General features: G+C 36.1%; 2 protein-coding genes across 2 annotated transcripts; both read left to right on the top strand.

Annotated features, from left to right (window-relative positions):
* The first annotated feature begins 7,278 nt into the window (after nt 1–7,278).
* Nucleotides 7,279–13,048, top strand: tnfrsf18 (tumor necrosis factor receptor superfamily, member 18). The gene is made up of 6 exons (XM_039689051.2): nt 7,279–7,464; nt 8,102–8,281; nt 9,913–10,003; nt 10,101–10,159; nt 10,520–10,648; nt 11,063–13,048. Exons 1-6 carry the CDS (start codon nt 7,329–7,331, stop codon nt 11,200–11,202), a joined length of 735 nt encoding a protein of 244 aa, XP_039544985.2. The 5' UTR covers nt 7,279–7,328; the 3' UTR covers nt 11,203–13,048.
* Nucleotides 13,049–14,014: 966 nt separating this feature from the next.
* Nucleotides 14,015–22,328, top strand: arl8ba (ARF like GTPase 8Ba). Its single transcript, XM_039689570.2, has 7 exons — nt 14,015–14,246; nt 20,116–20,196; nt 20,317–20,390; nt 20,482–20,575; nt 20,668–20,735; nt 21,811–21,881; nt 21,978–22,328. The coding sequence occupies exons 1-7, from the start codon at nt 14,124–14,126 to the stop codon at nt 22,025–22,027; spliced, it is 561 nt and encodes a 186-aa protein (XP_039545504.1). The 5' UTR covers nt 14,015–14,123; the 3' UTR covers nt 22,028–22,328.
* The last annotated feature ends 985 nt before the right edge of the window (nt 22,329–23,313 follow it).

Below are 23,313 nucleotides of genomic sequence, written 5' to 3'. Positions count from 1 at the left end.
ACTTTGACGCTGATGCATTAAAGTGGAGGGGCTCCCCTGTTTCAAGATGGCGGCTCTATTGACGCATTCGTTTCAATGAACTGCCGTAGCCAAGGTGAGGTCTAGTGTACATGTCTATGTGTATGAACGGCGTTCGGGGATCGACTTATCGAGACTATTTTCTAAGATGGCTTCTGTCTGTATACGCGAAGTGAACTGTCTTCATAAAGTGTCTTCTTATTAAACGGTCTGTACACTTACAAAGTTCTCAATGCTTCGTTTTGCATGTATGGACCCTCATTATATTACTGTGTTAGTGTGGGGCTATTTTGAGCCTTGTTAGTGGTATAAACTAGCAATTTCTTTTTACTTAGTCAATGCCTCCATTGCTAGCATTATATGCTAAACAGTTTTTAGAGATAAAACTCTTTACATTCGATTATCATGAAAACAAATTTTAGAGAATGATTGACTAGGTACTGATGTTTTATTAGACCAAAGGTTTATTGTTCGCCGGAGTTCTCCTTTAACGTTAATTTCAACATGTACTAATGCTTTAACAAAATCTTGTTAACATTAGTTATTTCACCGTGAACTAATATGAGCAAACAATGAACAGCTTTATTTTGATTAACTAATGCTATCAAAGATTGATAAATACTGTAGGAAATGTATGGAAAGTTCATGTTAGTTAATAGGCAAGGCAAGGCAAGGCAAGTATTACCATGATTTCATTAGATATAAATCCAAATAGATAAACTTGTGTAAAGATGTCTCTCAGTTAGTCAAATAGCAAATAGTGGAGCTCTGTGAGTTAAAGTGAGATTGTTTTACTGGCATTTTACAAAAATTTGTCATGTCAAATTATCCATGTTATCCCCATGAAAGGGGGAAATGTGGGTCCTTTATAAAGTTAATTTTACATAAAAAGCTGTTTTTGTATTTCAAAAACCACTAAAATTACTTATTAAAAAGAAATTATTAATTCGTTACAAAATTACATTTTGTTGCCTGGGGTCTTTTTGACGCCAAACAGTGCAAATGTGACTTTTTTCCACACTAAAAAAAACCCCACATTATTCCAATTATTATTAAATTCCAATTAATAGAAAGTGTTGACAACTTTACAAAGTCTCATGTCAAAAAGTACCCGGACAGCGCACAGGAGGTTATAAAATGTGACGCTTTACAGCGCTTTTTTTTTCCGGATTGCTCATAGCATCTCATTTTACATCAGAGAGTGACCACCTCTGCGCAGAAACGTTTTGCAAAAGGATTTGAAACGAGAAGTCAGATTTGGTAACAACCACAAAAGTCACAGACAGACCGTGCAGCTCCAAAGAATTGAGCCCTTTTGTGAGAGTAGAAAGCATGTGAATGCTTGAAAATATATTTTCATATGTTGTTCATAGCAGAATGTTCATATAGCTAAAATAGTCTGATATTAATTTCCTCTCTGTTTGAAGTAGGAGCCCCATCTGTGGGTTGCAGACGTCAAGAAAAAGCTGAGCAGACCAAAGTCATGATACTTCCTGATCTAAAGGCCTGTTTGTTTTTATTTGTATTTGATCTAATCTGCCCAATGTGCCCAGATAACTGCTCTGCCATGCTTTTGTGAAGAACAGCACATTTTTGATGCAATCTTGTAGCATAGTGGTCTGAGAGCTTGGTAATCTTGGTACTTGTTCATTTCCTTACTTCATCTGTTGTTCAAGAAAATGAACCACATCCCTTTCTTGTCATAGAGCCTTGTCAATGTCACGACTCACGAGATCAGCGCTTTCCTTACATTCTTCAGTTGAATTCTTGTTACAGAAAGTATAGGCCGTTGCAAACTAATGACAAAATTAGCTGAAATAATGTGTTTAGAGAGTCATTTTGAATTTTTCACAGTCCCTCTAAATCTAAATCTTAAAGTTGCAAACGAGAACTTACACTCAAGGCCTTTGTCATTTTGGAAGGACACTTTTGCATGATTTTAAACTTTTTATCAGAATGATTTTTAAATGTTGACATGGAAGGAACATTTAAAACAATACAGCATTCAGGCTAACCATATTGTAAACATTTAAAGGGATACTCCACTTTTTTTTGGAAATAGGCTCATTTTACAACTCCCCTAGAGTTAAATTGTTGAGTTTTACCATTTTCGAATCCACTTAGCAGATTTTCTGATATTTAGAAGAATATCAGTAACCAGACAGTTTCTGGTCTCATTGACTTCCATAGTCGGAAAACAAATATACTATGGAAGTCAATGAGACCAGAAACTGTCTGGTTACTGATATTCTTCTAAATTTCGACTTTGCATTCCAGGTCATTCACGCCAAACTGTAGATGTAAACAAACCAGCATGGCGGACCTTACGGGGCTCACGCGCGTTTGTAATATTTTCTAACGCCAAAGGTGCTTACTCCTTGTTTATGTGTGGGAAACTGAGGAGGAAAAATAGCGCATGAGGCAAGATAAGCTGTTATACTCTTTATTTTACTTTATTTGTATATTTGGAAATGTATTTGGTATATATTTATCGTTGCACTCAATGGACTGAAAACTAGTTGACGTTATATTGTCCTAAAGTGTATTCTCACCGTGTACCGCATGCAGAAACGCTGCATAAGTAGGGGCTGTCATTGGTTCGCGGGCTATGTGACGTCAGAACTCGTAACTGGGAGTACATCACTCTAGAGTTCACGGGTGGGAAGTCACGAGTTTGACTGCCGTTCCAGTGCACTTTCACGGGTATAAGGTTGGAAAAACACGAGTTACAGGTTGCCTGGAACGTGGCATTATATCTGCATATTTATACTCTAGAATGCTTTGACGCGCTACCAATCTGTCAATTTCACAATATGGTAGATATACAATATACAGTGGTTACACTGCTAAAACGAATGTATTTAGACTCCCGACTATAGCATAATGGCAAGGAAAACTAACTTTACAGCGCTCATGGCAAGGAAAACTAACTTTACAGCGCCACAGTTATACGTCCCTGTAAATTGCATACTTCAAAAAATTTATTAAAATACATTTTTATAAATAATAGTTTTAGTATAATCATTTTGATTCTGCATATTAAAGGTTGCATATTTTTGTAGAATTTTAAACAAACAGCTTAACATAAAAAATAACTACATTCAGTACATGTTTCATGCTTTAATGAACTGCTTGCATTATTTTTTTTTGTACAGTGTTGAGCAGCTTGTATAATTCATAAGTATTGCAATATATGGTAACATATATATTAACTCTGTGATGTGCAGTGTGATCACAATTATTGTGACGTACATGTTCTCATCAATTGTAATAGCACGCACACTCTAAACCGAAAGAAAAAAAAAAACACTGTACAAAATGTGTCATTGCTAGACATGCTTTCGTAACATTAACCTCATGCACGTGACATTTCACTTAGACCACTACAGTCACCTGCATTGAAACGGCAGCTTTGGTGAACCCTTTGCACAGAGAGAAGGGGGAACTCTAAATAAAACCACAAGACGTGAAAATGACACTGCAAGACGTACACGCAGACCACCTCTTCTTTATGACATCATCATCTGTTTTTTTTTCTTCAATAACTTTTATGATAATTTGCGTTCAATACAGAAGAAAATATCACTTAAAGATCAATTCGATCATTTCATTTCAGCCTCATTTGCTATCAGCTAGTAAATGCATGTGGAATACTTTGTTTTGATGGGCCCTTTTAGACATCCTGTTAATCAAAAAAAAAAAAAAAAAAAAAATGCTGCATAATACAAGTGTCATTATTTTACATCCCTTGATACACAACAGTGCACAATTTTTTTTGTCGCTCCCGTCAATCTACTTGAAGGTCTTGAAATCTCAGGATTTTCCTCTTGAAATCTTATTAAAACAATTATCACATAAGCTCAGATACAGATGCAAACGTTATTTCAATGTTCATGACGCTGTCAGATAGAGGTGTGAATATTTTGTGCTGTGTGTATGATTGTGCGGGTTCATGTGCGTCTTTTAGTAAAGGTCATAGCTGACATGCAAACTTGCATGATTCATCTTATTCTCTCTCATACACAGAGAGATATTTAAGCATCCATTAGCTTTCCATGAGAAAAGATTTTGTTCTAATTGTCTTTGTAAAAAATAAATGTAAAATTTACGTTTAATTACAGGTCAAACAAAGAATATAAAAGTAAAGAAACTTGTCTACAAACCATGTTTTACCACGAAAAAACACGCAATAAAACGAACCAGAAATGACACGAAGCTGCACGTGCGCCAATACCCAGCGAAGAAGAGAACACAACACGCAAATATGGATGTCAGACAGAAACTAGTGCTGCAAACTGTTTGCGCGATGATTTGCTCTAAGAAAAAAATGCAAAAAAGAAAAAAGAAAAAATAAGATTTACCCGGTGACCTCAACCTATTCCTTGCTATGATTGGCTGTAGCTCATGACATCACTGAGGTTGAGTCGTGCGACGGCTCTGGATATCTAGCGTGCTACATATTTTTCTGGGCTTGGCGACGCGTCTGTGGGCCGTCTGCGAGCGTCTTCGCTGTGTTGTTGGCTCTTACATACTAACAGATTGGCAAGCGTTCATCACATGCTAATCCCCCGCGATTTGCACGCGATAACACCCTGACCTGTCGGAGAGCTCAACGATTTGCAAATCGGGCTTAAATTGGGCTTAAAATTCTGTAGTGTGAACTTGGCTTTAGTTGCACCCATAGGCCTTATTCAGAGCAGCGCCATGACAGGTATGAAAGTGAGGCTGTGAGGGATAGACTTACCGTGTTTCCAATGGCATCCGCTGTAAAAAGCTGAATAAAGATCTAGATTACTTACATTTTCCACAGCTTACATTGTCGGGAGTTTTTAGTCAACTGACATTTCTTGAAAAGATATTTTTCCAGTGTTTCATGAGCAGAACAATTCGAAAACACATTGAATAACAGTACAGCCCATTGAAGAGATGCATGTCTATCCCTCACAGCCTCGCTTTCATTCTCATTAAAAATCAAAGATGGCACTCCCGTGAATAAGGCGTATGGCTTCCCAATCTGTGTGTGGCTTTCTCTTATTACGACATCTTGGTCCTCCATTCCTCGAAGGGGGAACTCAAGCAGCCTTCTGCTTTTCTCTCCAGGAACTCATTCCTGGACAGGGCATAGACGATTTAGGAGGGGCCTGAGACCTCCAATGGATACTTCTCAAAACTTACAGTACTTCTCCAATACTTCTCAAAAGTGCCGACTGCGTTCTTGCCTGTCTAAACCTGTCCACCACCATCAGGGAGTGAATCCCTGTCAAATTAAGTCACGGATACTTCTCTGTTGCTACCATCATGGATTGGTCCTATAGAGCTGGCCACCTGCTTTGTGGCACGTAGAGCTAGATCTGTGGCTATATGCAGTTCAAAGACCGCCTCAGGGGATGCGCCCTCCCCTTGATCCAGGACTTTGAGCAGATCTGCCTGGTAAACCTGCAATACTGCCATAGTATGTCCCGAAGGAAAGGTAATTCACTAATTTCCTTTCCACTTGAGGCATCCACCCATAACCCTGCTCGACCAACCTCAGCAAACGCAAGGCTAGAACTGCGGGGCTCAGCAGCCAGCAGAAAAGTTTCCTCAATGGGCTGCTTACTGTATTTTGCTTACCTTTATATTCTTCACACAGCACACAAATAAGCAACTTCCTGAAGACAAAAGTTGATGACATGTTCTTAGGCACCCCCTTCTTATACACTGTGATGCACCTTGCCGCATCATTGCACTGCGTCAGCCGTTGAATGGCGTTTTTGTACTCGTGCCTGAGACCCCAGTTTCTCAAAGGGCGTGTCCTCATAGCATCAGCAGCTAACGCAATGTGGTAGTTCCTTAAAAGGGAACCCATTTTTCGAGATCACATTGAATCCAAATGACACTAAAATAACAGTTTATGACTCTCAGGCTGGTGCGGCGGTTGTCATATCAATGAAAGGTTAAGAGATCCTTTCTGAAGAAGTGGTCCTTCCTGTTACTCTAGGCAGATTACCTCGATAACACTGGTGACAGGTGTTTTTATTGCCCATAGCAGAGCATTTCTGTGGGTGGTGGAGAAGTTTTTATCAGACAGTGATTAGTCTCTGAGTCATGCTTATCAAAACTGGTGATAGTGGTTTGCTTAAGTTTCCTAGATTCGTTGAAATATACACCAACCAATAGGGAACATAACCAAAAGGCCACTGCTTCAACAGCAATAAGGACGTGATGCTCAGTATTGATACCACTCTTCTTCTCTTTCTCCATCTCTTCATCTATGTCTAGGTCTCTGAATTAAAAAGTGGCAAAAGTCCTCAATTATTTTTTATTTCTTTATGAATTTTTGGTGGGGCCCAATTAATATTTTGCCAAACCCATCACAGAGGTACACAAATGTCTTTATCATCATGACATTGTCCACTAGCTAGAGTGCATTTTGCACAACCAAACCATCTGGTTGGTCTTGACCCAACTGAACCTTAATATAGAGGGTCATCAGCCATTTACTGCTATACTGCAGTGTGTACTTGTGACTTTTGCTGACATTTAAGAGAAGTTGAACGATGGTTCACCAGAATAATAGTTAACTCTTCCCTATTGACTGCGTCATGATAAAACCGGAATGATTTCATTTTTTTAAAGAACATAACAAAAGATATTCTGAATTTAATATTTTAGGGGTTTTTTTGTTGCATAGAATAATCAGTGAACAGATCTTTAAAGAACTTTTTTTTTCAGTACGAAGAACATTAATGTAAAGGTTCTTCATGGAACAACAGATGCCAATAAATAGCCTTTATGTGTAAGTGTGTAATAAAAGTTGAATAAAAATAAATTACTTTAACATACATTATTCCATTGTATTCCTCAGAAGAAAGAAAACTCCAAACTTTGGAAACAACATGAGTAAATGTTGACATCATGACATTTCATTTTGGGATTGACTATGATGACCCACAACATCATGCCCTATGAAACTGTTAATTAAATATTTGATATCCACATCCAGCCATATTCTCCATGTCAACCAATAACAGCATCAAATACATTGTCCTTAAAAGGACTTTCAGGAGCATTTATTTCTTCCACCCCATAAGATCTCATGTTTTCTAAAGAAATTCTTTGGAAAGATTTCCAGTGAGTTGAGTACAAGAACTGAAATTCAAATCTTGCTACATGTCTTTGCTTGCTCTCACTCTCAGGGCACTTTGTTTTTTTTTTTTAGCTCGCTCTTCCTCGTCATGCTCACGCCTCTGCTTTGTGGGTGTAACGTCAGACTATATAACTTGAGAAATGAAAACAGAGAGCAATTCTCAATCTACCGCTGTGATACAATGGACACTGCTAAGCTCTGGTTTTGTTTTACACTGTTCTGTATTTGTGGCAGCTGGATATCGTGTCTGGATATAAACTGTGACTGGGCCACCGAGTATGAACTTGGAAACACATGTATAAAAGCCTGCCCTTTGGGTAAGTATGATATTCTGGTAACACTTTACAATAAGGTTCATTAGTTAACTACATTAGTTAACTTTAACAAAGATTAACAAATGCTGAAGAAGTATTGTTCATTCTTAGTTAATGTTAATTTCAACATTTACTAATACTTCATTAAAATCTTGTTAACAGTTAATGCATTATGAACTAACAATGAACAGCTGTATTTATATTAACTAACGTTAACAAAGATGAACAAAAACAGTAACAAATGTATTGCTCATGGTTAGTTCATGTTAGTTAATACATTAACTAATGTTTAATAAATGAACCTTATTGTAAAGTGTTACCGATATTCTGAAGACTATGATAAACGTTGTAATTTATTCTTTATTCATGATTATTGCATTTAGATTGTTCAAGTTGGTGATGTTTTGAACTTATATATCTATATTTTGAGTTACAGCTTTATTAGCATTATATTTAATAGCATTATTATTAAATTATATTTATTTAAACACTTTTACAGATAATTGATACCTGAGACATCATATGGAGTTCCCTGGTTGAACCCTATGGAGAAACTCATAATATCATCATAACATTCATCATAACAATCATAATATTAAAGTAAGAAATGCTCAAACTTACTTTAAACTTGTTTTGACAGGTGAGCATCCCAAAGAACCATGGCAAGGGAACAGTGGCATAGTGTGTGAGAAATGTCCACCAAACCATGCTTCGGAAAAGGTCAAATGTCTCTGTAATAATGGTTGGTGCTTAAATGAAGACTGCAGCAGTTGTGAGAAAAGAAGAAGCTGTACACCTGGACATAAAATGAAGAGATTTGGTAAGGCATTCTTAATTTATTTAATCAAACAAAAATGACACGTCTCCTCTCTGTGTGTCTTTCCTGGGGGCTTTTCTAATGGCCATAGTGTGTAGAGGGCATGAGGACAGAGAGACATTAAAGTGATTCATGATCAGTGTTTTGTGTAACTTATTACTAAGTAATTGAATTACTTTTCCCTCAGAAAAGTAAAGTAAGGGATTACTCTTTAAATTTCTGTAATTTAATAACAGTTACTATTCCGAAGAAATTGAGCTAAATACTGTGGATCGACCAAAAAAAAAAAAAAAGGTCTAAGTTAAGACCAAGGAGCAGAAACGGAGTGCAGAACCTTTTAAATTATTTTATTAATAAAATGAATGTTTCGACGCCCATGCGTCTTCTTCAGGGTCAAACTGTGCATTGACCAATGTGATCTCACGGTAATTCGTATGCATTTTATGAGGTGGATAAATCGCACAAGCTCACTTGTACAAATTCATAAAAATTAACCACCCTCTAAAATACGTATGTAACGCCATGAGATTGGACTGGTATAAACCAGTGGGTTTCAACTCCAGTCCTCGGGACTTGTTGTTTGTGTCTCTTATCTGACACTATGGGTGCTTCTCAATATCCCTCCTCGCCTCCTCGCTCCTCCGTCCTCCCTCCTATGACCCGGAAACCAATCGAGCTCAGCCATCTTGAAGGACATTTCAATTCTCTAATTGCACCGTGAGGAGTCGAGGATCGAGGAGTGAGGAGGCTTCCTGAGGAGTCATAAGCGAGGATACACAGGTGCATCCTACACGGAACTGTTATACTGACTAAACGTGACGCATGTGTCAATTCTCCTCCCCCTTCACATCGGTCACAATCATTTTAATTTTTACTTTACCTTTGCAGTTTATATAAACCACACATCTCAGATATTTCAACAGTATAGCCTATCTTTATTTTTATTTATTATGAATTTATTAACCAAACTTCAACAACATAAGCGCAGATCCTTTTAGCGCTGCTGATGACACTGTGGAGTGACGCTCGAGTGATCAATATTCCAATGTATATAAAAAAGCTTTTATTCGATTCCTCTGTCCTCCTTTCTTTTCCTCGCTTCCTTCCCTCGCGTCCTACAGGGGGTGGAGCTGAGACGCAAGGAAAGGAAGCAAGGAAAGGAAACGAGGATGCACAAATAAGAAATGAGAAGCACCCACTGAGTTCAGTTCATGGAGTCTCTCCTAACGAGCTGATGATTGAATCAGATGTGAAATAAATAAGGGAGACATTCAAAATGTTTGGAGTACCGATGACCACTGGTATAAACTAGAAAAAGTCCAAATCAAACAATAGTGGGTTTAACATCCAAATGTATCGTCTGGTGTAAAAAAGTATGTAACCTTCTCCATTTAAATTGTTTGGTAAGTTTAAGCATAAGCATAAGTTTAAGGTTTTATGGATTTAGAAAGTAATTAGTAATAAGTAATTAAATACTTTTTAGAGAAAGTAATTAGGACAGTAATCTAATTGCATTGTTGAAGAGGTAATTAGTAACTAGAAATGAATTCCTTTTTTAGAGTAACTTACCCAACACTGTCCATGAAACTGTTTTAAATCCTTCAATTGCATTTTTTTTTCTGGTGTTTTGACAGGTGAATTTGATTACAATTACAAATGTATGGCAGCATGTCAAAACTACTCTTACTATGATGCTGAGGACAGCACGTGTAAACCCAATACACAGTAAATTTTTGTATTTGCTACATTTCATTGAAGTTCTTAAAATAATAGTAATGCCTTGAGATTGTTTATCAGGTGTTAACTTGAGTTTCACAATCAGGTGTGTTGGTGTTGTGATCCCTGGAAACAAGACCAACAATGCAAGATGTGTATCTTCTGGTTTGTACATTTTACTACTAAAACACATACTGTCATTATGGGGTTCCATTTCCATTCATATTACATATTTGTAATTAAAAATATAGGCCTATGATACACTACTGTTTAAATGTTTGGGGTCAGTATTTGTAATGGTTTTGAAAGAAATCTCTTATCCTCATCTGCTTTCTATTTTAATATAATTTAAAATGTTATTTATTAATTTGATGGCAAAGTTAATTTTCAATATATTATCAATGCATTTATTGATGACTTTGAGGAGGATTCTTAAATTATTCATGCTCATATGCGAAATAGTTATCTTACAAGGTATTTCTCACACAACCCTGGTACTTCTTCTAAATTTTCCAAACTCGGCAGGCAAACAAGAAAATCCAGTCCAGTCTCATCCGTTCATGGTGGCCTCTTTAATAGTCACTGCGTTGACTTGCTTCATTATTATCATGTATATTGCTTTCCAAATTTACAAATACAAGATGCTCCTAAAATGTAAGTAACAATTTCATGCTTGTCAGATTTCTAGTTGTCTATATATGTAGTAAGTTTCTGCTGCTACTTAGTCAACCCTTTAGTTGCCATGTAGGAACCATAGACTGTACTATTACTATAACTTTTGCCTCATTGAACTCCTAATTGCTGCTTATTAATAATTAGTATAATAGTTGCTAAGTTTTGGTATAATTGGATACTAATGGATGTAAAAATATGGTCATGCACAATACGCCATTAATATTTACTCTATAGTACTAATAAACAGCCAATAGTATATGCATGTTAATAAGCAACTAATGAGAATTGGATAAGCTAACAGTTACCATTTCCAAAATGTGTTGTTGTATATAATATGCAATTATTTGATGTAAATTAAATTCCTATGTCTGATATAGTCGCATCTTTCCACAGTAAGAAAACCGTGCACACATGTATTGCCCTCAGATACATGCAGTTGCAAACTTTCCAAGGAGGAAATGGGTGATGGATCTGACTCTAAGACGGAGGGATCAGAAGAATATAGCAAGTGTGACGTCAACAGTTTTCCTTGAATGTTCTTTGTGATGTGAAGAACACCCAATGAACAGACTATCTACATACAACAACAGAATGGATTCCATTTGCAGTATAACATCTATGGTTTGTTACTCTGAATGGATCTACATGGTCTTCAGTTTCAAAACAGATTGACTTGAGCTGAAGTAGTAGGAAAAGACGACTTGTTTGTTTTTGCCTCGATGGATCATTTGCTCTCAGGAGTCAGGATATACTGTTAACTTTATCTTATAAGTGTTAAACCTTTCAAGGGCAGCTTTTCAGATTTTAGGAAAGAGCAGATGACAGTTAGTGAATTATATATTTAAAGGGGTGGTTTTCTGCTTCTTTTCTTTGCATGATTGTGTTTATGGGGTGCAATATAACAAGTATTTGTGGTTTTTCTTTTTTTTTAAGTCTTATTTTTCATAAATTTCACCTTTATTGTAAGCCGCTTTCTCCTCTGTCATTTGAACGACCGGTTTACATCCTGATTCTATGAAACCACTCCCTCAGAAACAGGCAAACGGCTCAGATTGGTTATTTTGGGCCGGTGTGTTGTGATTGGCCAAACCGTTTAGTGCACGTGGTCCAGATATTTCACACCCATTACCTTTATGGGCGAGAGTTGTATATGTTCCTGTCAAAGGTACATAATGTTGTTGAAACTGCAGTATCAGTATGAGCCAGAATCAGACCCAGAAAGCGGTGATGAAGAGAGTCAAGCAGAACCTCCCTAAACACAGCTCTTACAAAACGTTTCGGAATGGTAATTTGCCTATATATATATATATATATATATATATATATATATATATATATTACACTTTATACACGTTTGTACACTTTATACACGTTTTAACTTTATACACGTTTATCTTCCACAATAGCATCGAACTGACTGGCTACTACAAACAGCGTTGGCATTGGTTTACGTTCTTGATCAAATCGAAAAATAACGTCATGAAGTGTATATATATATATATATATATATATATGTGTGTGTGTGTGTGTGTACATGAAAAATACATTTACAAAATTATACATTAACAAATTCAGGTCCAAAATGTTTGTACACGTTTGTCGTAGACACAAAATAGCATAACTAAGTGGCTATAAAGCCAGCGCTGCATTTGATAAAACTAAAACATTACATCTGAAATTATACATGCAAATACATTTAAAATGATGAAGTCTTAGCCTACTTACAGGTTGTGGCCCAACAACTGCTGCCTCTGGTTTTAAAGTTGGAACTGCTTCATGTTTTAGTAACAGTTTCTTGTTGAATCCGGCATTGAACTTGTGGAGATAATGGAAGCTGTCTCCCGTAAAATGTGCAGCACAAAGAGCTATTACGATTGTAATTTTCAGGAACATAATCAAACATAAATTGTATCCATTGTTGACGAACTACAACGTCCGTGGGAAGCCCGAACACAGAAGACCTGACAGCTGGATGAACATAACACACTTTCGACGAGCCGCAGAAGTATGGCCATGCCCTTTTTTGCATATTCCGGAGGGCGGGTTGATGCTAATGTATGGGTTAGTTACATAAAACCCATTGTAGTCTCATTCGAGTCGTTTTTGTAGGCATTAAACTTCCTGATTTTTAAAAGATTTGTAATATCTCTGCTTACACTGAACTTTCAGTGCTGCAACTTTGCAGATAATGTTCATGGGCCAACAGCAACATAACACACTGTGAAATCGCAATCAACCACCCCTTTAAGCAAGTAATAATTAAACATTACAAATGTATTTTTTTTTTAACAGGTAAAATCTTTGGTATGTGGTAATGAACAGAGAAATATGTCTTATTAGTACAGTAGCACCAAAGAATAAATGGCACAACGACCAGCATTTAATGCTTCATGTTTGTCTTATTAATGTTCTTCTGATCACATGTGTGAATATGACATACCTGTATAGTTTGCTTTGTCTGCTTGCAGCTATTTCTGCTTTAAGGAAGGTTGTCTCACTTTCACATCTGTTTTTATTTGACTGTCAAACACATCTATTATTCATTATATTTATTGTATCAATATGCACTATGTTCTCTGATATAAAATCCATCACTTGGATACTTTTAATTGCTAAACAACACGTCATCTTGTTGCCATTTGTTTGGTTTATTTGCAGTTATTAATTTATGGTCATTAGCAGCATTAGAGTTACAATGTGCAAAGACTTTTTTTTCTTTTCTTTTTTTTTTTTTTTAGAAAGGAACTGTAACTGTTTTTTTGTTTTATGTTCTAAGTTTTATGAGCTGTAGCCTATAATGGGAACAATACATTGAACTGACATGTGAAATTAAAATAAAGTGGCAACACTTTACAATAAGGTTCCGTTTTAATTATGTTATACATTAACTAACAATTAAAAATGCTTCTATTTAATTAATCTTTGTTATTTTTAATATTTTTTATTTAAAAGTTATTATATTTAGCTAACAAACTTGTCCTGAACTAACAGTTGTTTTAGTTGTTTTTACGTTAACTAACATTAACCAATATTAATATAACACATTGATCATTCTTAGATTCAAACTTATAAGACAAATTAAAACAATAAAAGACAAGTATGTGCCTAGTAGCCTACACATGGTTTTGTTTTAACGTTGTTGAGATTGTAAAATGCCACACTGTGCTTATGACACAAACGAATCACTGTTTTGGCTCTTTTGTAACGAATTTTTCGAAGGAACCGATTCGCTAAAATGTGTCTTACTGCACATAAGTGGCGCAGCTGACTGCACATGCCTGCGCATAAGTGGCGCAGCTTCAACGCGTATGAACACACATTCAGTTCGCAAACGTTTCACAGTCAGTCATATGACAGCGGTCAGTTCCTCCCAAACACTACATTACGTTTCTAGTGGTGAAAAACATTGCAAACTGCCCAAACCAACACAGACCTGAAAAAATCTTACATCAAAATGTTGGCACTCATTAACCGCCTCTTGGACTGGTTTAAGGCTCTCTTTTGGAAGGAAGAAATGGAATTAACCCTCGTCGGGCTGCAATATTCGGGCAAAACGACGTTTGTTAACGTAATCGCGGTGAGTATTTCTGCGGTTAGCATGAGCTAAGTTTAACAAATTTAAGAGTCTGAATGTCAGTCTAGTACAACAGACAATTAACATACTTGCTTTACTAACAGACAATGAAGCTAATTTTGCTGAAATTCACAGTAAACGACTTGAAAAGACCAACTCAATTTGTAAATCAACGTTTTTGGGAAAGCTAACCGGCTAACGTTAGCTCCCAGATGAGCATCAATAATTTGATTGCGTAGGTAGGCGATGGTTTGTGTTGACAGCAGTTGACAGTTTACCGTATAACGTTACATTCTGTGAAATTTGCTTCACGTACACATATATTAGACCCTATAATCTTGTTATAATGTCAGCTCAGTTTAACCCTGGAACAGTTTTGTTTTTGCAACATTTTTGAACAGTTTTAGAGAGAAAACTACATTTCTAAAACTATTTCTTTCTGTGAAACAAACCGGGTGTGTTATGTATTCCTATTCCAAGCATGTGAATGTACAACCCAATGTGGTGTTCTCAGCTTTCAGGGTGCACTCAGTCGTTTTTATAATAAAAAATATGTTATACAAGAAATCAACAACACTTTTTGTAAATATGATGACGTGAAGGCTCTAGATGTATCAGTCTTATATATATATATATATATATATATATATATATACACACACACACACACACACACACACACATATATGGATCAGTTGACGTGAAATGATCATCCATGCAATTTACCCACTTGCTACTATTTATAATAACAATTAAATATAACACAATCATCATAAACACATGTATACTACTGCTTACCTGCAAACAGCAAGTGACAGTACATGGTAACACTAACAATGTACCAACAATGTGAAAAAAAATTCATCAGGATTTCATCTTTGTACATATACAGGAAAGGCAGTGTAACTTTATACTTGTAGTATTAAAAGGATAGTTCACCCAAAAATGAAAATTCTGTCATAATTTACTCACTCTGGTAGTTCCTAACCTATGTGAGTTTTTTTTGTTCTGTTGAACACAAAAGAAGATATTTTGAAAATATTTAAAATAAACAAATGTTGGTAACCAGACAGTTGACATTAGCCATTGACATCCATAGTATTTTTTTTCTATGGAAGTCAATGGCTACTGTCAACTGTCTAGTTACAACATTCTTCAAAATATCATCTTTTGTGTTCAACAGAACAAAGAAACTCATGCAGGACTTTCGAACAATCTGGGGTTGATTAAATGATGACAACATTTTAATTTTGGGGTGAACTGTCTCTTTAATTGCATAATCCTATATGTGACTAATAATTCATTCCAAATAATCCTTCTTTTATCTGCATTGCATTGTGTTATGTTGTTGATTAGACACATCCCCTGTGTCTAACTGGACCTCCTTTGTCTTGAGGCAAAAATATATATATATATATATATATATAACCTCATACTCTGAATCAAGCATGTACTGTAGTACTTGTTCTGCAAGATAATTCTTAATCCCAATTTAACAAGTACTTTCATTATCTGTTCTTGCAAGCACTGTACGTTATGTTTCTACTTTCTGGCATTAGTCACAAGATTCACAAACATTTTAATGCAGTTCTTCCTTCCTAGTCAAGTGACGTCCTCCATCATGTGATTTGGTGCACGAGTAAGCTAAATGTGCTTAAGTTGTCACAGTTGTTCATTGTTTTTTTTTTATTTTTTTTTTATTTACCATGTTAGAAGACTAGACACTGTAAGGTTAAAATGTTTGAATGCAATGTGGTATACCAACTTTCAAAATGCTATTTGTGTTGCTAAAAATGCTTAGGGCGCATTAGTTGTTGGCTGAAGTGTTCAGTGTAAGCATTGGCCTCATGTGTTGCCTATATTTGCAGTTCTCTCTTCTGAAACCACTTCCCTCAAATTGTCAAATCGTGTGGATTTTTTTGATATTGTTTCCAAAATGATCTTCTTCTGAAAAGGTCCAATTGACCTTTTGAGGGAGAGTTCTTTTAAATCAAAAGCATGCTAGGCATGCAGAAGATCTTGAGCTTCAGAGTATGCTGAAGGAAGGGAATTCATAAAACGAGACTAGTCAGATTCATCACCTTAACTTCACATGAATTGGTCACATTGGTCAATTTTTGTGTTTTGCATCATGTAATATATTCATTGGTTGGACATATTTCTGGTGTTTATTTGTTTTCATTCTTTTCAACTGAAGAGGACTTTGATATGTAGAGATATAGATTTGACATTAGATGTGAGTTGGGTCAATGCAGCATAATAGAGTTCAAGGAGTTCCTTTCGGAATATAGGATGGAATAAAAACAAGCTGTGTTTTCTGATAATAACTGCTAGAAATGTTATTACTAGACTTGGAAAAGCAGACATATAGGACTTTCTCTCATCAAGGCAGTCCACCTTAACTCTGAATCATTGCAGGAGTTGGTCATGTGGCTTTAAACAAGCATCTTGATCATTTAGTAAATAGGAATTCCTCTATGTAAAGAGACATAATGATCATCATGATGCTATTTATTAGTGTAATGAAGTATAGCCTATATTTAAACCAGTATGGTACACAAAACCACTTTAGACTGCATAATACAAAGACTGCACACACACACATGTCGATTTTTATTTATTTATTTATTTAGTGTTTTCTGTGGAGACATACTGCAGCTAAATTTGTATTATGCATCATTTAGTGAATTGCTGGCTCATAGCATTCAGGGGAATAGTTTTTTCTGTCTTCACCCCATCGTCTCTATAAAAACTCTTGCTGTGTAATCATTTTAGCGCTTCAGGTGGGAATCACATCTCCTGAGGTGACCATAGTGTGTATCTCATTAATTGTTCAAATGGAGTAACAAGTGCAATTAAGTTTTCATCAAGGCACAGAGATGCGAGAGATTGTGCACTCAATGTCCCATTTGCACCTGCCTGCTTGTTCCCAACCAATGTGCCGCAGCACACAATGTGACAGGTTGTCAGGTGTGCCGTGGAAAAGTATCAGATGCCAAATAAATAAATGCTACGATATAAGAAAATATAGTCACTGTCACCTTGTTTCTATATTTCATATTTTTTGTTTTATTTTATTTTTAAAAATCAATGCTATAGGTCAAATAATGTTGATTTTAAAAATATTTGACCAATGAAAGTCTTACGAGCTTGTGACTAAACCTCGCAAGTAGGGCTACACGAGTAATCGATATGACAAAGGCTGCGATTTTTTCCCCCCTCCAGTTCTTGAAGCCTTCTCGGATATTTTCATGATGATTTTTTATCATTTATTTATAATGCAGTGCTAATTGACATAGACTATCACTGTATAGAAAACTGTAAAATAATAAATCGTCATTCTTTATTGATAAACCACATTAGCTCAGTTATTTCAAACACTCGATTGATGTGATACAATGTAAATGCTTCTCATTTTTGGAAAGATGTTTGACGCTTGTTACTTTTTCAAATGCAGGTTATAAGCAACTCAAACAAGCAGTGCTTTTAGATGGAGCAGCCTTTACTACTGATCACAGAGCCGTGCTTCACTGACAAGCTAAATAATCGCACTGATCGGTTTAGGCGCAATTTAGTATTAATTCCAATTAATCGTGCAGGCCTACTCGTAACTCCATTGAATCCTCAACTGTCGGTCAAACTTTATAACTCCACCTGCCTCTATTGTCAGTGTTGTGCCTGAAAGCGTTCATTGAGCGATAGTTCATACTCGTTCATAATTTGAGTAAACGTGAACTGAAAGGACTGTATTACTGCCTGATGAACGTTACTGTGAAATCATTCATTCTGGTGTTTGTGAACGCACGCTCTCTCAGTTTAGCTACGTTCAGATTTCAACAGAGCCTTCCAGGCGAAAACCCAGCTAAAACACACTAAACAGGCCTGTATATATGTAGCGATATATATATATATGTGTGTGAAAATGTAGCGAAAAAACGGCCAATCTGGCAACACCAGCCACCAGTCATCAAAACAAAAAGCAGCAAAAGGTCGACAAAGCAGTGAGGAGGCGTCGTATTATCAGTTTTAAGACAGGGTCGGTGAGGATGGGAAATATCTTGCATTTCTGTGCAAACTTTGCCCGCCGATAAAATAAGCTGTCCGTGGTTGTATAGAATATAAAGATAGATAAAAATACAATATACAATACATAAAAAAAATAGCTTGCAGCAACATACGGAAAATAAAGAACTACCGGTATGAACTAGTTCATTTTAAAATTTGTGAACTGAACTTTGAACTAGTTCATGTAGAACGTGAACTTTCAAGTGAACTTTCCCAACACTGTCTTTTGTGAATGAATTGCCACACACGTTTTGGAGAGTCTATTCTTGTTTGCAATGCAAGCGTAAATAAAGAACTGATGTTTGATTAAGTACAGCATTTTCTTTACTCAAGAAACACTGTCTATAAAGCACTGTCTGTTTAATATATTCAAAGAGCAGAGAAGAGTGTTGTGTTTGCCGACTAGTACTGTTTTAAGTAGCCTTTGCACATGTAATGAACAACACGAAAAACTAAGCGCCCACTACAGCTGTATGATTCTGGCTATTTTTGTTTTGTTTTAAACAGAGATACTGCCTCAGACAAATCTCTGTCATTCGCTGGTTAAAAGCCATGCAACTCCATCTGAGCTTGATTTTCATAAAATGTTCATTTTATAATGACTCGTGCATGTGTCGGACCATGTATAAAGCCACAAAACCAGTATTTATTTATTTAAAAAATAATTAAACAGCGACAATATGTAAATTTGTTGTTTTATCGTCACAAACAACATCATATAACTACTTGTATGACTGTATTGTGTTCTCTTACTGACTTAAGTTTAACATTAAATGTGAGTCTGACTTTAAATACAATATCCAGATTAATATGCCATTTATAGCAATGCATGTTTGTGCATTAGTGTGCCGTGGGATTTGTTTTTTTTTACTTTCCAAAATCTGTCTGGATCTTTCTGAGTAATGATGGCTGATAGTGTGAAGGGACTGGTTATCTTTTCCCCTGTTCAGAGTCAGACAGAGATAGTGTGCTGACTCAGTAACCCTTTGTTTACTATTAGCTGCAAGAGCCGAGCAGCCAGAGATGTTGATAACGTAATCTTGAGCAGGTCTACATGTATATTCTCTTCAGTTATTATGCAGTCAAGAACTGAATAAGTGTGTTAGAGTACTTTGTGGTGGTCCCAATGTTTAGAAAGAAAGTTTTGCAGGCCAAAAGCTAATAAGGGAAAGTGTTTTTACAGGGGAATTTTCCATTAAAGGCAGACCACGTTAAAACTTAATCCTAACTGGAGAGGTAGTCTTGTGGTTTAGACCTGCCTCAAAATTCAGGCAGGTCTAAACCAGGTCAGTAATATTAATAAGTGTTTATTATGTGACTAAAATACTGTGATTGCTGACTACTAAAGATTGATTCCTAAATGGTTGGTCAAATTTCTTATTTAGATTGAGTGTATTGTTTGAATTAACATTAGGAATGCAAGAAGTTTTATTAGAATCGCAAAATATTGTAATTGTATAATAATCACTATATTGCCACAGAATTTTCAGAGTTGACTGTGGCAATGGCCTGAATTTGAGACTCTCCATAGATTAGTACAGTAAATGGCAATATACCACGGAAATTTCTCAGAGCGGTCTTGAGGTTTCTTTCAATATGAATCATAGATCAAATAAATGTTTCTGATGGGAAGCCCTTAACTACAGTACCAATCACTGCAGGCCTACACTAACAGAAATAGGAAAATACATTGGGCGTCAAAAAACAAAACAAAAGTAAAGTTATTTTAGGTAGATTAATGGAAACATTTCACCACAAACAAGTCTAAGTCCATGAGTTGTTAATATGTGCTGTATTATCCCCCCAGTCAGGCCAGTTCAGCGAAGACATGATTCCAACGGTTGGGTTCAACATGAGGAAGGTCACAAAAGGCAACGTCACCATCAAGGTTTGGTCCATTTTAATTAAGAGTCTTGGTTTTTTTTTTGCATTCAGGAGAAAAATAAGATGCAAGTTTAGTTGTAAATAATAAACACTGAAACTAACGTGGGTCTTGATTATTGTGCAGATCTGGGATATAGGAGGTCAGCCGAGGTTCAGAAGCATGTGGGAGCGATACTGTCGTGGGGTCAATGCAATAGTGTAAGTATCTCTACATCCATATTCTGCAAGGGAAAGAGGAAAGTATTAACACTACCAAAAAAATTAAAAAATGTGCATTTTTTTCTCAAAGGTACATGGTGGATGCAGCAGACCGGGAGAAGGTTGAAGCTTCCAGAAATGAGCTGCACAATCTTTTAGACAAGCCACAGTTGCAAGGAATCCCTGTAAGACATTTCCTTGTTTCTTTCCCAAATCATTGCTCAAACATATCTTCATCTTCACTCCATAAGTTCCTATGGATGTCTTCATCTTTTAGGTGTTGGTGCTTGGCAATAAGAGAGATCTACCCAATGCGCTGGATGAGAAACAGCTAATTGAAAAAATGTAAGGAGCTGTACACCACACATGCAGATGCTTCCCTGTTTCTTTTTTAAAATTAAAGTTTACATTAAATCAGAATGACAATACCTAAATTGATTTATCAGTGCAAATAATAAAAAAAAATGTTTATTGAAAATTTACTTACTACATCTCAAATTTAATTGTTAACCAGTATAGCTTTGTATATTACTGTTTCTCTATCAGGACAATGCATTTTTTCTTAGGCACGCTTTACTTAAACTGGGTCTGACAGAAGTGTCGTCAGTATTAACACATGTCTTTCAAAATAAAAGTCTTGCGTCAGAAAAACACTTACAATTAGGTTTTTGTTATTGTTGTTGTTTCTTTGACCACACTCTCCGCAACCTACTTTTTCTTGTGTGACCCACTTTTGGGTTGTTACCCACCAGTTGAGAAATACTGATACATACAATTTTGTGAACATTGTTTCAATATTGAACATTATGATGCCACATTGAATGTTATGATTTCTTCCATTCATGTACGATTGGACTATCTCTGCCTCATATAGCCTCTGATTATATTCTACCAAATCATATGATGCTAATAAGATTGACTTAGCATAATAGAAAACTTAATATAATTATAATAATTAGGAAATTGCATTACTGGCTCTGCTCTTCCCAGTTTATTTATTTTTTATCTTCATTATAAAGGAATGCTCTATTTAGAAAAAACAACACCACACAGTTTAATTTCTATCTCTATCTTCTATCTCTAATTTGTATCTCATGCATTTTATTTAAGAAAATAAAAACATTGGATCAGATTGAGCATTTTTGTGTTTTCTAAGAATTGTGTGAAAGTGAGATGAGTCACAATATCTAGACTAGAGTTTAACCATCTGTCTGCATGATATGGAAAGGTCATGTGGTTTGGGGGTCTCATGTTGTTGCAAGAATTACTGCCATCTATTGGCTAAGAGTTGTATCTGCTTCTATATTTTCCTGTTTCTGGAATACACTCTTTTTTTTTACATCTATTCCTGAAATAACTAGTCAGCCTGAAATGAAATGCCATACCATATAAAATCCTTTTTCATGTTCTACTTCTTTAGGAACTTGGCAGCTATTCAAGACCGGGAGATCTGCTGCTACTCGATTTCCTGCAAAGAAAAAGATAACATTGGTAAGTAACATTCCATGAGGATGAGTTGAGATTGCTGTTTGAAGTTTCTAGTCTGTTATACTTACATGACACTGTTATGTCCCCTGATTCTCACAGACATTACACTTCAATGGCTAATCCAGCACTCAAAGTCAAGAAGAAGCTGAAAGTGTCTTCTGAGGGCCCGCTGTATATCCGCTGCCATGTTCCTCTCACACCACCTCACACCGCTCGCTTTGTTGAAACTGTACAGTTCTCTGTACCGCTCCCCTTACACTACCCTGCTCGTCTGATCCCATAATTCTTCACCAGCTCCTCTTCCCTACTGGATCAGTCATGTCAATGATGCATCAGTCGCTAAAAGACGCTAGCCTGCAGAATGAGTTCTTACAGCCTGCTGTCGGATGAACATTATGGATTCATGGTTTTGCAAATCCCCGCAGCTCCAGTGGTCTCCACTTGGACAAATCTACTGAAAAACTGAGAAGAATCTATACTATAATATAGTGTTAAGCCTTTTGTTCTCTCCAGTCTGTCAGATTATGCTAATAAGAAAGTATAATATAATTTGGACTGTTGCTTTTGTTTCTTTCCATCCCCCAACCCCATCGTCTCTTGCAAAATCTGTCAAATCTAAATGAGGAGCAATCTAGTAAATAAACAGCTCATGCAGAAATGTACAAATGATGATCAGAAATAAGAACGATTTTTACAAACGTGAGTGTACGTATATTAGAGAGGATGAATGTTTTGCTGGTTAAGGTTTTCATTTAGGTTAATGATGACTTGAATCCTGTTCATGAACTGAGAGAAAGAGTAGGTGAAGTTAAAGTGCCTTGTGCAGTGTCTCTGTCCCTCAAGCTATACAGTATACCAGGTGTGCCTGCCTGGAACTAGATTGGATCAAGACCGCTTACTTTGAACTGCAACAACCGAAGAAGGCATGCTTTTTAAGGTAGATTATTGTACTGCTGTCATTATCAACTAAATATTTGTGAGAAGAGGTAAATGTTGGAAACCCCACTATTATAAATGCACTTTTGTAAATACGATGAACCAATAAATAGATTGTCAACATGTAGGAGGAATCTTGCATTGTTGTGGTTGATTTCTTTTTCTTTCTTTTTTTTAATGGTGTGGTCAGTCAAATAGTCTTCTAATCTAAAGTTAAGCATGTTATAAATCCTAAATATGCGATCTCAAGTTTTCAAATAATATAATAAAAGTATATATATATATATATATATATATATATATATCATTAATTGTATTTGTTATAATTATTTATCAATAATATTTAATATTTATAATAAATATATGGTATTAGTGATGAACACTGCTAAAACCAAACCACTTTCATAGTGCCTAAAACCCAGGGTTGGCGCAAACAAAACTAAAACATATGGCTAGCCACCTAAACCAGCTTCATGGTAGGTCCCTGCATGATGTTAAT

This window comes from Pimephales promelas, chromosome 8 (genome assembly GCF_988280905.1).
Source record: "Pimephales promelas chromosome 8, fPimPro1.hap1.1, whole genome shotgun sequence".
NCBI lineage: Eukaryota > Metazoa > Chordata > Actinopteri > Cypriniformes > Leuciscidae > Pimephales > Pimephales promelas.
This window is presented reverse-complemented; position numbering and strand designations above follow the sequence as displayed.